Below are 15,402 nucleotides of genomic sequence, written 5' to 3' on the forward strand. Positions count from 1 at the left end.
GCTCTGTGCCTCACCCTGGGGATGGTGCGGTGGGACGGTGCAGAGGGAGCTCCACTCTGTGCCTCACCCTGGGATGGGACAGTGCAGAGGGAGCTCCGCTCTGTGCCTCACCCTGGGGGTTTGTGATGGGACGGTGCAGAGGGAGCTCCACTCTGTGCCTCACCCTGGGGGTGTGTGGTGGGACAGTGCAGAGGGAGCTGTGGGAACTGTAAGAGGGCTGGCAGGTGCATTGTTGAGTTGGTAAGCCACCATGTCCAATGTTCTGTCTTGATAGGAAGCTGAACCATCCCAAGTTGGTGCAGTTATACGGTGTTTGCACTAAACAAAGACCCATCTACATTGTCACTGAGTTTATGTCCAATGGCTGCTTGTTGGACTACCTGAAGAAATGTGGAAGAAAGCTGAGTAGCCTCCAGCTGTTGGAGATGAGCAAAGACGTATGTGAGGCCATGGCTTACCTGGAGTCTTACAAATTCCTGCACAGGGACCTGGTAAGGATGGAGGGTCAGAGTGTGGGTTGTCCTCCCTCACAGTGAGGGAGTGAGAAACATGTGGGGTCAGCAAGGGATCAAGGGAAGAAGGAATGTTTACAGTATAGTGGAGCAAGAGGTGACCTGTCACAATCTGCCAATGTTCTTTACCTGTGTCCAATTACCATAGTTACCAGGATCTGGGGTTGTGGGTTGTTAGTCAATCAGACAGAAAACCCTCAGGGTTGAGACTCCTGAGGGACAGCAGGAGGGGGCGTGAAGAAAGGGGGCAGAGTGGGAGCGGATTGACCCTTAGCGAGGGTAGGAGTAGGAAGGGGGCAGAGAGAGTCCATGGTTAATGTATGGACATGGGAACGGAATGGGGAGCAGATGTCAGTGAGAGTGGGTGAAGAGGGAGGGTTCTGATGGGAGTGGTCCCATCTCCAGTGAGAGAGGGAGCAGGAATCTCATACAGTGAGCAGGGTTGGACTGTTCCCAATGTTCCCACACTCTTGGGGAGTAAGGGGAGAGTGGACTAAGACACAAGGGATGAAGGGGGAATCAGAGAATGGGAAACAGAAAATGTCTCGGGGGGCTGGGATTAGACCAGGAGAGGATGCAGTTAACCTGAGGAAGGCACCACCGAGTGAAATGAGGAGCTATGGGGGTGGGGGGAGGGAGTAACAGAGGGGCCCTCAGTGTCTGTGTGATGAGGGAGGGAGTGGTTAGAGGGAATGTTGGAAGGGAGGGGTGTCAAGGGCAGGGGCATCAGCCACCTGCCTTACTGGGGCTCAGACTTTGCAGATCTGCAGATCAGAGGCTGTGGAGTAGGGCTAGAGGGGAAAGGTGATGGTGCTGTCCCAGGGCAGCAGATAGTGACCAGCAGTCAAACTGGCTTTGACCAGGGGCCAGAGACCACGCTCTCACTCCTCCCCTTTTCTGCTCTTACACCGCAGGCAGCCAGGAACTGCCTGGTGGACGAGGCAGGCACGGTGAAGGTGTCTGACTTTGGGCTGAGCAGGTGAGCACATTCAATGCACTAGGATTATCACTGGGGAAGGGCACTGCTCCCTGCTCTGCTTGTAGAGAGCACGTATCAGGTTCCGGGAAGGGTGGGAGGACATCTCAGTGGTTTTGCCAAGTTCGCCCTCTGCATAACCTCTAGCCTCCAAGAGGACCACAGCCTTGTTGTAGGGTTTGGAGGTTGCATGCCCCAATGACCCAGAGGGCTATGTTGGCTGGAGTTGGCCTTGTGCTTTGGCTCTTGGTAGGGCCATCCATGCCAAACAGGTCAAAGGGTAGCAGCCAGACTAGGAGTGGTCCATCAGTCCTCTAGCTTTGGGGGTTCAGCACAGGGTTTACAACCCTGATTGGTAAAACAAAACTGTTATGGAAACAGCAATGAAGAATCCTTCTACATCTGAGTGTGACGGTATTCCTGAGTCTCCACCCGGGACTTTCATGACTGACATGGTGAAGGAAGCCGTGAACTGCTGAGATAGACACCTTCACTGCTGCCCTAATACCAGCAGCGTGAGGGGCAGTAGGGTTATACACCTCTACTCTGAAATCCCCTGCCCCTTTTTGCCCAGATGACTGTTCCATGGACCCTCACTAGATTCCCCAGCTTCTTTCTCGGCCCATCTGCCAACAACTACATCACCTTTCCCGCTGGAAGTACGGTGAGGAGGGAGGGCTACAGCGGAGCCCCGTGACTACTGGTCTCTTTGCCTTAGGTATGTTCTCGACGACGAGTACACCAGCTCACAGGGTTCCAAGTTCCCCGTGCGATGGTCTCCGCCTGAGGTCCTCAACTTCTCTCGATTCAGCAGCAAGTCTGACGTCTGGGCCTTTGGTGAGTACTCCATGGAGACCAGTCTCTGCATGACCTACGGACTGTAGGGCCTCCACCAAAGGGGCGGGCAGTGAGTGAGGAAGGGTGTAGTCTGTCTTTATTCTGGTGTCTGTCCTTTGCCACTCTGCCCGGTTTCTGAGCCACATCACCTGCAAATGTTGTAGTTCTGTTCACCTGTTCCCCACGTGTCAGTGTCTAGTGCACTGAAATAGGCCTTTGGGTCCCAATGGTCACTGCCAGTCTGGATTCTTATTTTACCTGGTTCCACTTGCTTGTGTTTGGTCTATAACCTTCTAAATATTTCCTATCCATGTTTCCATCCAACTGTCTTTTAAAAGTTGTTACTGTACCTGACTTAACCTCTTCCAATGGCAGTATGTTCCACATATACCTCCTCTGTGTAAAAACAAAATTGCCCCTCTAGTTCCTTATAACTGTTTCCCCTCTTACCTTAAACCTAATCCCTCTTAATGTGCTACGTATCACTATCCAATCTAGTATTGTCCTTGTGCACTGATATAAGAGTTGGAGACATGATCTATCAGGAGCCTACGCATCCATTGGGGTTGATCAGAGCTGATGCAGACAGCTGCTGGCCCAAACCATGCACATGGTTTCAGTCCCGGCGGTGTTGCAAACACCATGGAGTGGCACATAATCTGTGAGCAAGAAGATATGCAATGTCCTCCCCCTCCCCACCGCACCAGTGCTTGAGAACCCACCCACAACTCCCACTGGCCCTGTGGGCTAAAAGGGTCTGATGAGGAAAGCTGGCAGTTGGTTCGGGTTGGGGATGGGCACTGTTGTGACAGCGTGACTCATCACAGAATACTTTGAGGGCAGGGGTATCAGAAAGGGCAGCGGATCAGGAACCAGCCAGACTATGGAATGGGGAGATGGAAGCTCATGACAGGATATAATGCAGAGTGACCTGGAATTGATATGAGAAGTATCAGTTTTTAATTAAATAATGCTTAAGTATACAGCAACCTGCAATTACATTTCCAGGAATCTCTGGTTTCTACAAACTGGAAAGAACGTGTCACTCAACATTCCCATCAATACCTCCCAAGTTCCATACACCAGGGGCAAATCACAGTGGTTAATCAACTCACCAACCTGCAGCCCTTTGGAATGTGGGAGAAAACCAGACTACCGGGGGGAAACTCACACAGTCCATAGAAAGATCATGCAAACTCCGTGCAGACAGCGTCCAAGGTCAGGATTGAACCTGGGTCTCCTGTACTTTGAGGCAGCGGCTCGACTTGCTGCATCACTGAGCTGCCCTGAAAGGAAAAGGAAAGGGTTTGAGGGTAGCGTGTGCAGGGCCAGAGAGGAGGTGTTAGCAGGTTAAATAGTTTATTACTGTCCAGTGAAAAGCCCTTCTCTGCATGCCATCCAGACAGGGCATTCAATATGTAGGCAGAACAAAAGAAGAATTAAAGAACAGTGTTTGTTACAGAGGAAGTACTGTCAACATAACGAAGTACAACAACCCCGTCTCCCTCTCCCCTCACCACCTTATTCTGGCATCTGCTCCCTTCCTATCCAGTCTTGATAAAGGGTCTCAGCCTGAAATGTCGGCTGTTTCTTCCCTTGCATGAATGCTGCCTGACTTGCTGAGTTCCTCCAGCTTTGTGTGTGTGGTTGAGGAAGTACAGTGCCAGTATACATATAAAATGCAAGGGCCATGACGAGGTAGGTTGGGAGATCGGGAATATATTGAATGAAAGGTCCATTCAAGAGTCTGATGATTGAGGGACAGAACTTCGCCCTGAACGTGGTGGCATGTGCTTTTGTGTCTTTTGAGTGATGGGAAAGGGTCGAAGAGAGAATGATCAGGGTGGGAAGAGTCTGATTGTGTTGTTACAGGACTGACAGACAAATAAGCCTAACTATAGGCTGAGACAGTTGCAGCATTGGTTAGAATGAGAAGCACCATGAGAAACAAAGGTCAAAGGTGATATAGGCACTGCATTCCTGTTGGAGTGAGGTGAATTGGTTGTTTAAACCATCACTGGAGTTTACTGGTGGTGTCCTTGCTATCATTTTATTGAAGTGTGTATTCTGTTTCACAGGGGTCCTGGTGTGGGAGATCTTCTCCCTGGGAAAAACTCCGTATGAAAGGTTCAGCAATGCCGATGTGGTGGAGCACATCATCCAGGGTCGACGCCTGTACCGGCCACAACAGGCCACTGAGCACGTCTACAACATCATGTACAGCTGCTGGGATGAAGTGAGGGCCTGACCTATTTCGGTGTTAACCCAGTGCAAGCTCACTACCCTGTACAATCTTGATGTCCATTCTTCCCTGTCCTCCTGACCCTTGGTTTTCTACACCAGCAGCCCCTTCCTTCTGGATCTTCCATTTTCCCTCAGCTGAAAACCCTCCTCTCCCTCCTTCACCTTTCAGCACCAACATGCCCTCACTCTCCAGGGTAGGATGCCATCTTTTGCAAACCACAGGTTCTTGAAATGTTCTCGGTGGCTCTGATATTTGCCTCAACCATTCACTGCAGGTGCTTGAACCAGGCCCGCCTGCAGGACAGATTCCACAGGCACGCATCCCTCAGTTCCAAGGGCTGTGGCATTGCACAGGGGCTCACCCGAGGGAAATGGTTTACAAGCACTGCACAGTTACTCACTACAGGTATTCGTTAGAGGTGCAGACATCAGTGTGCACCTCAAACCAACAGCTCAGGTCCTGAGCTAGCAATCCTACCCTGCTGGTAAGTCTGTGGGGATATCATAAACAGGACAAGAGGGCGGTCATTTAAAACTGAAGTGTATAGAAACTCCTTCTCTTATTGTGGAGATGGATACATTTTAGAATGATTGAGGGATTGAGGGTTACGTGGAACTGGCACAGAAGAAGAGGTGGGGCCAGCACAGATCAGGCACGATGCTGGTGGGGGAGGCTTGAGGGGCTGAATGGCCTTTTCCTGCTCTTACTTTGTTGTGTTCCAGTGAGTGGTGGAAGCCCTTCCAGCAATCCAAAGAACACAGGTCAGGTAAGTGTCAGTATCAGTGCCAGAGTGGGCCCTCTTTGTTAATGAAGCCAGCTCACAGAATCTATAGCAGGAGAAAGAGCTTCAACCATGGCTCCTTGCAAACTCTAATCACTGTATCTGCCATGGAACCTTAAATCTGTCTCTCCCACCATAGATGCTGCCTGACCTGCTGAGTATATTCCAGCACTGTTTTTTATACCTACATGGTATTCCTTGAATCCTCGTGTGTTATCTAGCTTTGCTTTAAATGCTGGTACTTAATGAGCCATGGTGATCAGCTACACAGTACAGCTGCTCTCTGAGTGATGGCATTTCTCTTGGATTCCATTACGTCCATCCATGATTATCTTGTTCATGGCTCCAGAAGTGGCACCCTCGAAATGGAGGCATTTCCAATCAAACCCTGGGCAACTCAGTCAGACCACTGCTCTGTGTCTATTCTGGGGAAAGAACACCTCCTCCTGCTCCAACTCTCCAGCTGTTTCAACCAGCCTATAATTATTGTAGCTGAGACAAACACAAAATCCGATGTTGAGGAACAGAAAATGTTCAGTTTTATAGTTCTGATATACGAAGTCAGAAAATTGCAGAGAATTAGGTTTACCTCAGCAATGAGTAAAATGGGAGTGGAGCATCCCATTTCCCAGGCTGTGGAATAAAGAGTGAGGAGTATGGAGAAAGAGGAGCAGGGTGTGTTATTCCTTCTTTATATTCACCTTTCTCTTTCTCTCCTTCCATTTCTGCTTCTTCATTGTTTCTTCTGTTCCTTTCTTGTCATTCCTCTTTCCCTCTCCTCCCACTACCTATTTTTATCCTTCCCTCCCCCATTCTCTCCTCTCCCTTCCCCACCAAATTTCTAGAAGAAATGGGTGCTCAAGAAGCGAAGCTATTTGCAGCGATGGACAATGTTGTTTTCCTGAGATAGTGGTAGACCTGTGGTCACGGGCTCAGTAGCAGATGAGAGGAAACCACTAGCTCCCAGTTAACAGGGTAGTGCAGAACAGAAGATGAATAGTGAGCAGTCCTCTGAAAATAGCATGGAGAGAGCTGGAGACGGGGTCACATTCACGAGAAGACATCAGAGTATGAATGGAGTGTAGAGCACAAACCATATGGGGATAATGGAATGAGAGGGAGGGAAAGAGTTGGAAGAGGTAGTGAAATGATATATCAAGCTTAGTGATAATTGTCTGTTTCTATTTGCTCCTTGGACTTCTGACTAAGTAACTTTGCTTGCCTTAAATTCAAGGAACAATGAGAAAAGTTCATAGGATCTGTGCTGGAGTGAAAGATTGGGAATCAATAAACCAGCACAGACTGGGATCTAACCAGGGCTTTCACTGGCCTGGATAACTGATAACTTACGTAGTTTGAAAGGAGACTATCTTAGAACAAGTAATTACAGGCCAGTTAGTCTAATGTCAGTGGTAGAGAAATTCATGGAAAACATTCCAATGTGCAGGATGAATCTATACTTGGAGAGCCATGGATCAATCAGGGGTAGTCAGAACAGATTTGTTGGTGGGAAATCCTATCTAATTGAATTGTGTTTCTTGAAGGTTAATAAATTGATGAAGTCATTGGAGCATGTGGTTTACATGCACAGTCCCACGTGAAGGGCTGGTTCAAAACATTAGAGCTCTTGGAATCTAGGTTATAATAATAGCTGATTGGCACTGAAGGTGTTAGTGGATGTCTACTTTTGTGATTAGAAGCTTGTGACCAGTGGTTTAATACAGGGATTAGTGCTGGGACCACTACTCTCTGTTTAATGGGTATGTCAGAAATATGTAGATGACATAAGGACTGTTGGTGGTGTTGAAAGTGAGGTGAATGGTTGTAAGCTATAGAATGATATTGATTAGCTGGTAAGATGAGCAAAGCAATGGTAGATGGAATTTAACCCTAAACAATGTGAGGTGATGCGTGGAACACACACAATGAATCTCAGGACTCCAGAGTGTACTGAGGAACAGGGGGACCCAGGTGAGGAAACCAAGGATCCCTTAATGTGACGGCACTGGTGGGCAGCTGGTTTACAAACCGAGGCAGTGTGTACTGAGACTGCTAGCAAGGACAGGCTGATGACAGGGCAAAACTGCAGGATGAGTTGCAATGTAAAAGGGGGGCAAAATCAAAAAGGGTAATGAATGCAGGACTGAAGATGATGTATTTGAATGTGTGCAGTATACAGAAGAAGTGAGATGAACTTGTAGTAAAGTTAGAGATTAGCAGGTATGACATTATGGGCATCACTAAGTTGTGGCTGAGAAAAGATTATAGCTGAGAGCTTAACATCCAAGGATACACACCGTTTTGAAAGGAAAGTCAGGTAGGCAGAGGGGACAGGGTGGTTATTTTGGTTAAAAAAATGAAATTAAATCCTTAGAAAGAGGTAACACAGGGTTGGAAGATGTAGAATCCTCGTGAACAGAGCTAAGAAACTGCAGGGGTAAAAGGACCCTGAATGGAGTACTAAAGGCAGTATGACAGAACCGCGGCCGACAAGGGAAGTCAGGGCCAACATAAAAGTCCAAGTGAGGGCAAAAATTAGTGGTAAGTTAGAGGATTGGGAAACTTTTAAAAACCACCAGAAGGCAACTAAAAAAGCCATAAAGAGGGTAAAGATGGAATATGAAGGTAAGCTAGCAAATAATATTAAAGAGGATAACAAAAGTTTCTTCAGATATATAAGTAAGAGAGAGCCGAAAGTAGATATTAGCTGGAAAATGATACTAGAGAGGTAGTCATGGGGTGCAAGGAAATGGCAGATGGATGGAAAAATTATCTTGCATCAGTCTTCTCTGTGGAAGACACGAGCAGTATGCTGGAAGTCGAGTGTGTCAGAGGACAGAAGTGAGGGAAGTTCCCATTACTCGAGAGAAGGTGCCTGGGAAACTGAAAGGTCTGAAGGTAGATAAGTCACTTGGACCAGATGGTCTACACCATAGGGTTTTGAAGAGGTAGCTGAAGAAATCATGGAGGGATTAGTAATGATCTTTCAAGATTCAGTAAATTTTGGCAAGGTTCCAGAAGCCTGGAAAATTGCAAAGTGGAACTCCACTCTCCAAGAAGGGAGGAAGGCAAAAGAAAGGAAATTATAGGCCAGTTAGCCTGACCTCATTGGTTGGGAAGAAGTTGATTGATAAGGATGTGATTTCGGGGTACTTGGAGGCACCTGGTAAAAAAGGAAAGATATGAGATTGACTCGAGAATTGGCTGATTGGCAGGAGGCAAAGAATGGGAATAAAGGGAGATTTTTCCCTTTGGCTGTCAGTAACTAGTGGTGTTCTACAGGGGTCTGTTGGGACCATTTCTTTTTACGTTATATGTCAATGATTTGGATGATGGAATTGATGGCTTTGTGGACAAGTTTGCCAATGATATGAGGTAGTGTTGAGGGAGCGGGGAGGCTACAGAATGACTTAGACAGATTAGGAGAATGGGCAAAGACGTGGCAGATGGAATACAGTGTCAGCAAGTGTATGGTTATGCACTTTGGTAGAAAAAATAAAAGTGTAGACTATTTTCTAAATGGAGAGAAAATTCAAAACTCTAACTTGGGAGGCCTCATGCAGGATTCTCTGAAGGTTAATTTATAGTTTGAGTCTGTGGTGAGAAAAGTAAATGAAACTTCTAGAAGACCAGAATATAAAAGCAAGCATGTAACTTTGAGGCTTTATAAGGCTCTGGTAAGGCCTCACGTGGAGTACTGTGAGCAGTTTTGGGCTCTTTATCTAAGAAAGGATGCGCTGACATTGGAGAAGGCCCAGAGGAGATTCACAAGAATGACTCTGGGAGCAAAAAGGTTACCACATGAGGACCGATGGTTGGCTCTGGGTCGATACACTGGAATTCAGAAGGATAATGGTTGGGGCGGAGGCGGAATCTCATTGAAACCTATCAAACGCTGGAAGGTTAGATGTAGAGAGGATGTTTCCTGTGGTGGGGGAGTCTCGGACCATAGGGCACGGAGACATCCATTTAGAATGGAGGTGAGGAGGAATTTCTTTAGCCAGAGGGTGGTGAATCTGAGGAATTCATTGCCACAGGTGGCTGTGGAGGCCATGTCATTGGTAGAGGTTAAGGCAGAGGTTAATAGATTCTTGATTAGTCAGGACATGAAGGGATACAGGGAAAAGTCAGGAGATTAGGGCTGAGAGGGAAATGGATCAGCCACGATGAAATGATGGAGCAGATTTGATGAGCCAAATGGCCTCACTCTGCTCCTATATCTAATGGTCTTATAATGTTGTTTGGTATGGCATTCATACTTCTAATTGAAGTGTGGCCCGGGAGGGGCAGATGCGAGCCTGTCTGTTTGGGAGCCGGGGTTGGGTCGATCTTTGCCTGCATCTCGCCCACAGGCGTTCCAACATGGGTGGTCCTGAGATGGCATCGCCTAATGGAGTCCTTGATCCACATGAGCCTCCACACAATGTCAACGTGCTGATCCAGGTCATGGAGCGCCAGAGAGCTTGCAGAAGGACATTACCTGAGATTAATGGTTTTATTTATCAGGACAGGTTGTGAGGGTTGATATGTTTACCCTGAACTGAAGGGGTCTGAGGTTGATAGATGAAGCCAGGTGGGTGAGAAAGGTGGCTGGCAAAACAGGGTAGAGAGCAAGAAACATTTCCTTACGGCAGAGGTGCAGGCATATAGGTTTAATAGTCGGGGGGAAGGAATTTCTATAGGGGATGTTAGAATGAATATGGAATAACATACACAAAATGCTGGGGAACTCAGCAGCCTAGGCAGCAACTATGGAAATGAATAAACTGTCGATATTTTGGGCCGAGGCCCTTCTTTAAGAATGGAAATAATGGGGGAAGACACCAGAGTAAAAAGGGTGGGGGGGGGGAGGAGGATAGCTGGAAAGTGATAGGTGAAGCCAGGTGGGTGGGAAGGGTAAAGGGCTGGAGAAGAAAGAATCTGATAGGAGAGTGGACCATGGGAGAAAAGGAAGGTGGGGCATCACGGGTAGGTGAGGAGAAGATATAGGAGGCCAGAGTGGGGAATAAAAAAGGAGGGGAGGAGGAGGAAAAACTTTCTGGATGAACAAATTGATGTTCATGCCATGCCATCAGGTTGGAGGCTATCTGGATAGAATAGGAGGTGTTGCTCCTCCACCCTGATAGTAGCCGCATCGTAGCAAAAGAGGAAGTGCTCCTGGGCTGACGGGAATGGGGACAGGAATTAAAATGCTTGTCTACTGAGAAATTCTGCTTTTGGGGGATGGAGCGGAGGTACTTGAGAAAGCTGTCTCCCAATTTACGTCGGGTTTCACCAATGTAAGAGGAGGTAAAGATATTTTTGGTGGTAGGATCCTGTTGAGGTTGGTGGAAGTTGCAGAGAATGATGTGTTAGATGCAGAGGCTCAAGGGGTGGTGGTCAGGACAAGAGGAACTCTATCCGTTAGGGAGGTGGGAAGATGGGGTGAGCATGGATGTCCAGGAAATGGAGGAGATGCAGGTAAGGGTAGCCTCAGTGGTGGAGGAAGGGACACCTTATTATTTGAAGAAGGAGGACATCTCTGAGCTCCTGAAAAGGAAAGCCTCATGCTGGGAATAGATGTGGCAGAGATGAAGGAACTAAGAAAAGGGAATAGCAGTTTTACAAGAAACAGGGTGGGAAGAAGTGTAGTTAAGGTAACTGTGGGAGTCAGTAGGCTTATAAAAGATGTCGGTAGACAGATTGGTTTCAGAGATAGAGACAGGGAGATCAAGAAAGGGGACGGAGGTGTCAGAAATGGACCAAGTGAATTTAAGGGCAGAGTGGAAGCTGGAGGTGAAGTTGATGAAATTGATGAGCTCATCATGGGTGTATGAATCAGCAGTAAAGCAGTCATCGACACAGCACAGGAAGAATTGAGAGTCATTACCTGGGAAGGCTTGCAACGTGCACTGTTCCACGTAGTCAACAAAGAGACAGGCATAGCTGGGGCCCATGAGGGTGCTCAAGCCTACCGCGAGTTTGGAGAAAGTAGAAAGAGCTATACAAGAAACTGTTGAGGGTAGGACCAGTCATGCCAAACAGAGGTGGGAGGTGGAGGGGAATTGGTTGGATCTTTTGTGGAGGAAGAAGTCGGGAGCTTTAAGGCCTGCTTGATGGGGGTTGGAAGTGTATAGGGACTGGGCATCCATGGAGAAAATTAGGCGATCAGGGCCAGGGAATTGAAAGTTGTGGAGATGGAAAGCATATGAAGTATCGTGGATATGGAAGCCTCTCGGCTCAGTCCCTTTCCCCGAAGGCTGGCTGGAATCTGGAATGAACTACCTCAGGGGTGCTGGAAGCAGAGCATCACAACATTTAAGCAGCATGCAGATGAAGACTTGAATCACCAAGATATAGAAGGCTGTGCACTAAGTGCTGGTAAATGGGATTAGTGTCCTGATGAAGGGTCTCAGCCCAAAACATTAACTCTTTTCCATAGATGCTACCTGCTCTGCTGAGTTCCTCCAGCATTGTGTGTGTGTCGCTTTGGATTTTCCTTGTGTTTTAGATGGATAATTTGGCTGGTATGACAGTGGGGGCAGAAAGTCCTATTTCTGTGTTCTATGACTCCGTAGGTATGATGGCCTGGATGCTCTGTGTTCGGTGTTGAGCTTGAATCATGGCTCTGCTGTGTTTGAAGTGAATTCATCTGATGTGTCAGTTCTTTCCTGGGCTGGCTTTGCCTAATTTTTTACTGATGGTTTCTTTCTGTTGCAGAAAGCAGAAAATCGACCTACCTTCAGTTTGCTGCTCAGTAACATCCAGGAGCTGGTGGAAGACGACAGCTAGATATGAGTAGTCCGACCACAGTTGGTCTGACTGCAGAGAAACCTTTGTTTAACCCTTTGCAACCATTTTGCACGGTGATACAAGACAGCAACGTTTAAAAACTCACAGTCTACTTCTATGAACAGAGTTTTGAGCACAAAGGCATTGCCACACACAAAGTACACGCGCACCCTCACTCAAAAGCACAAACATTGAGCAAAATAAATCCTCAGTTCTATTTAAAAAGGCAAGCACTGTGTTATTAATATTGTTTCATGTGTGGCTGGAATGCAGGAGGCTCGGATTCCCACCTCCTGGAGATGGGAAGCATCCCAGGAGCACAGGTCCAGCCAGGGAATGATTGCTAACATTTGAGGGATCCAAGGATTGGAGAGGGTTGGGAACATGGGATAAATGTGGAATCAAAGTTCAAACTACATTTATTATCAAAGTATGCATAAATTATACAACCTTGAGGAGGACAGGGAGGGTGCGAGGCGAGGGGGAGGGCTAGGAGAGGGGGAGGGGGTGGGCGAGGAGAGGGGAGGGGGTGGGCGAGGAGAGCGGGGAGAGGGCGAGGAGATGGGGAGAGGGGGAGAGGGGGAGAGGGGGGAGAGGCGGTGGGTGAGGAGAGGGGGAGGGTGCGAGGAGAGGGGGAGGGCGAGGAGAGGGGAGGGGGCGAGGAGAGGGGGAGGGGTGGGCGAGGAGAGGGGAGGGGATGGGCGAGGAGAGCGTGGAGAGGGCGAGGAGATGGGGAGAGGGTGAGGAGGGGGAGGGTGAGGAGAGGGCGAGGAGAGGGGAGAGGGTGAGGAGGGGGGAGGGGGAGGAGAGGGGGTGGATGAAAATGATGTAAATGATGGAAGTGGGACAAGGCAGGCTCAATAGGACCTTAAGTGTTGATGGCAGGTTTTGAAAGAAACAATAATCGGCAGTGAACATTATGTAGAATAGGAATGGAAATAGTGATAGATCAGGAATGAATGCTGAAAAGGCTGATTGGGGAAAATTTAAAGAAATAAATTACAGAATATTGAAATCAATCAGGATGTGGATCTTTTGTGACAAGATTGGAGAAGGGATAATGACAGTGGCAACAATAAATGTACCAAGGAAATGGAATAGAGTTGAGAAAATGGTGCCATGGTTGACAAAAGAACGCGGGGAAGCAACAAGACATTGTAATAGAGCATTTAGAATGTTAAACAGCACACACAATTTTCAAAAATTAATTGAGTATAAAAAGATGCTAGCAATAGTAAGGAAGACAATTTGAAAGGTGAAACAGGAATACTGGGGGAAGTTTTGGGAATCTGTAGGAATATAAGTACCCATTGAAGGAGTTTGAAAGATGATAAAAAGAATGAACGGGATCACCAGGGAAAGTGGATACTCAGTGTGATGTGATGGGGAGAGAGCTGCAGTATCGAACGTTGAGAAAGCAGAAATGCTCGTGTAAACTTTAGTTAAAATACAGTTCTGACAATATGAGTAATGAAGGAAAAGCAGAAGAGAGGAAACATTATTAGGGAACTTGCAAGCATTAAGTAAGTAAGCATTAAAGATGGACAGAAATTTTGAGGGTGCATTAAATGTGATGTTCACCATGACAGAATTGAAGAGTGTTCTTGGGAAGGCAAAGAAAACATTCCTCGGGAAGGATCATATATGTTATGTTATCTAATTTGAGTGAGAAAGGCAAGGAAGTTATTTTAAAATTATTTCATTATGTATGGGGATAAAGGAAATTGTTCTAAAGCATGAAAAGAAGCAATCATAGTTCCAATATGTAAACCAGGCAAAAATCCTAACAATCCAGCAAGTTATAGGCCAATAGCGTTCACCTCACAGACTGATATATTACATTGAAACAAGATGGAGTATTTTTAAATATCAGAGTGGGCTTAAGAAGAGGAACCACAGATCCAGTTTTATGTCCAGAACATGAGGTGAGGAGGGCTCAATTGAACAGAGAAAGCATAGTAGCATTCTTTTTTTGATGTAGAGAAGCATATGGATATGATGTGGAAGGAAACTTTGATCATTAAATTATGTAAATTGGGAATTAGAGGTTGAAAGCTAAATTTGATAGAAAGATTTTTCAATTGATGTGAGTAGGGAAATCTATGTCAAGTAAAGAAATTGAGGAAAATGGAACCCCTCAGGAAATTATTATTTATCCATTATTTGCTATAATAGTAAATGATATATTTCCTAATCTAAATAGTAGTATCAGAGTATCACTATTTTTGGATGAAGGAACGATGTGGAAGAGTGGGGAGGGTATGTGGAATTTATAACATATATTCGAGAGTCAACAGTTAAGGTGGAAGGTTGGGCATGAAAATGGGAATTCAGATTTTCAGCTGAGAAATCTAAAATAATGTTTTTTACAAGGAAGATGATAGAACAACACTTGAAACTAAAATCTTTTGCAATAGAATTAGAGAGTGTGGATACCTTTAAATTTTCATGAATTTGGGTTGATAAAAGAATCACATTAAGGAAATAATAACCAGAAGTAAGAACGTGTTAAATGTTGTGAGGTGTTTAATAGGAAAGAGAAATTAATATGATCAATACTGGACTATGGAAGTATGGTATATAGATCAGCATCACACTGTGTGTTTAATAAACTGGATATAATTCAAAGTCAAGCATTAAGGTTAAGCTGTGGGGCAGTAAGGACAACATACCAGTGGTGGCGATGCAGCTGGAGTTGGGAGACACCTCTGGAACTGAGAAGAACACAGCTTGTGTTTACATATTGGATAAACTTATAAGGGCATGGAGAAAATCATCCAACGAAACAGCTTTTAGATCCATGCTGGGAAAAGGAAAGAATGGAAATCAGAAGTTTTGCATGGACTATTGACGTACAAGCAGAAAGGACAGGGATTAGTAATAAGGCAGTGAATGCTACAGTGGCTTTTTCCTGGGTGCCTCCATGGCTGTGTGAAGCACCAGAAGTAGATCTTAAATTATTCAAATTGAGACAGAAAAATAGAGAAGTGATTTAACTCAATACATAGCTGAATCTTATGTAAAGAATGATTATGGATATTTACCAATATACATAGATATCTCAAAAACGGTAATAGTAGATTAGGGATGGATTGGTCGTGTCTGATTTTGACATGAAAAAGCAGGTCAGGATAAATGATGAATTCTCAGTGTATACAGGTGAAATGACAGCTGGACTATTCCCTTTGCAGTGGGTGGAGGAAGTGAGACCGATGTGACTTGTAATATTGTAGCACAACAATCAGAAATCTAAGATTTACATCCAGAGACAAGACCAGAC

The 15,402-nt window shown here is 46.2% G+C and overlaps 1 protein-coding gene across 3 annotated transcripts in view; it reads left to right on the forward strand.

The window, feature by feature from the left end:
- The window catches only part of btk (Bruton agammaglobulinemia tyrosine kinase), a 124,423-nt gene extending 112,077 nt beyond the window's left edge, over positions 1-12,346 (forward strand). For all 3 annotated transcript variants that reach the window (XM_063060555.1, XM_063060557.1, XM_063060556.1), the window contains 5 exons: positions 275-491; positions 1,427-1,491; positions 2,207-2,325; positions 4,404-4,561; positions 12,051-12,346. In XM_063060555.1, coding sequence (XP_062916625.1) covers positions 275-491; positions 1,427-1,491; positions 2,207-2,325; positions 4,404-4,561; positions 12,051-12,122 — 631 coding nt within the window. In that variant the 3' untranslated portion in view covers positions 12,123-12,346. The remainder of the gene's footprint in view (positions 1-274; positions 492-1,426; positions 1,492-2,206; positions 2,326-4,403; positions 4,562-12,050) is intronic.
- Positions 12,347-15,402: the final 3,056 nt, after the last annotated feature.

The sequence above is a fragment of the Mobula hypostoma genome, chromosome 10, assembly GCF_963921235.1.
Source record: "Mobula hypostoma chromosome 10, sMobHyp1.1, whole genome shotgun sequence".
NCBI lineage: Eukaryota > Metazoa > Chordata > Chondrichthyes > Myliobatiformes > Myliobatidae > Mobula > Mobula hypostoma.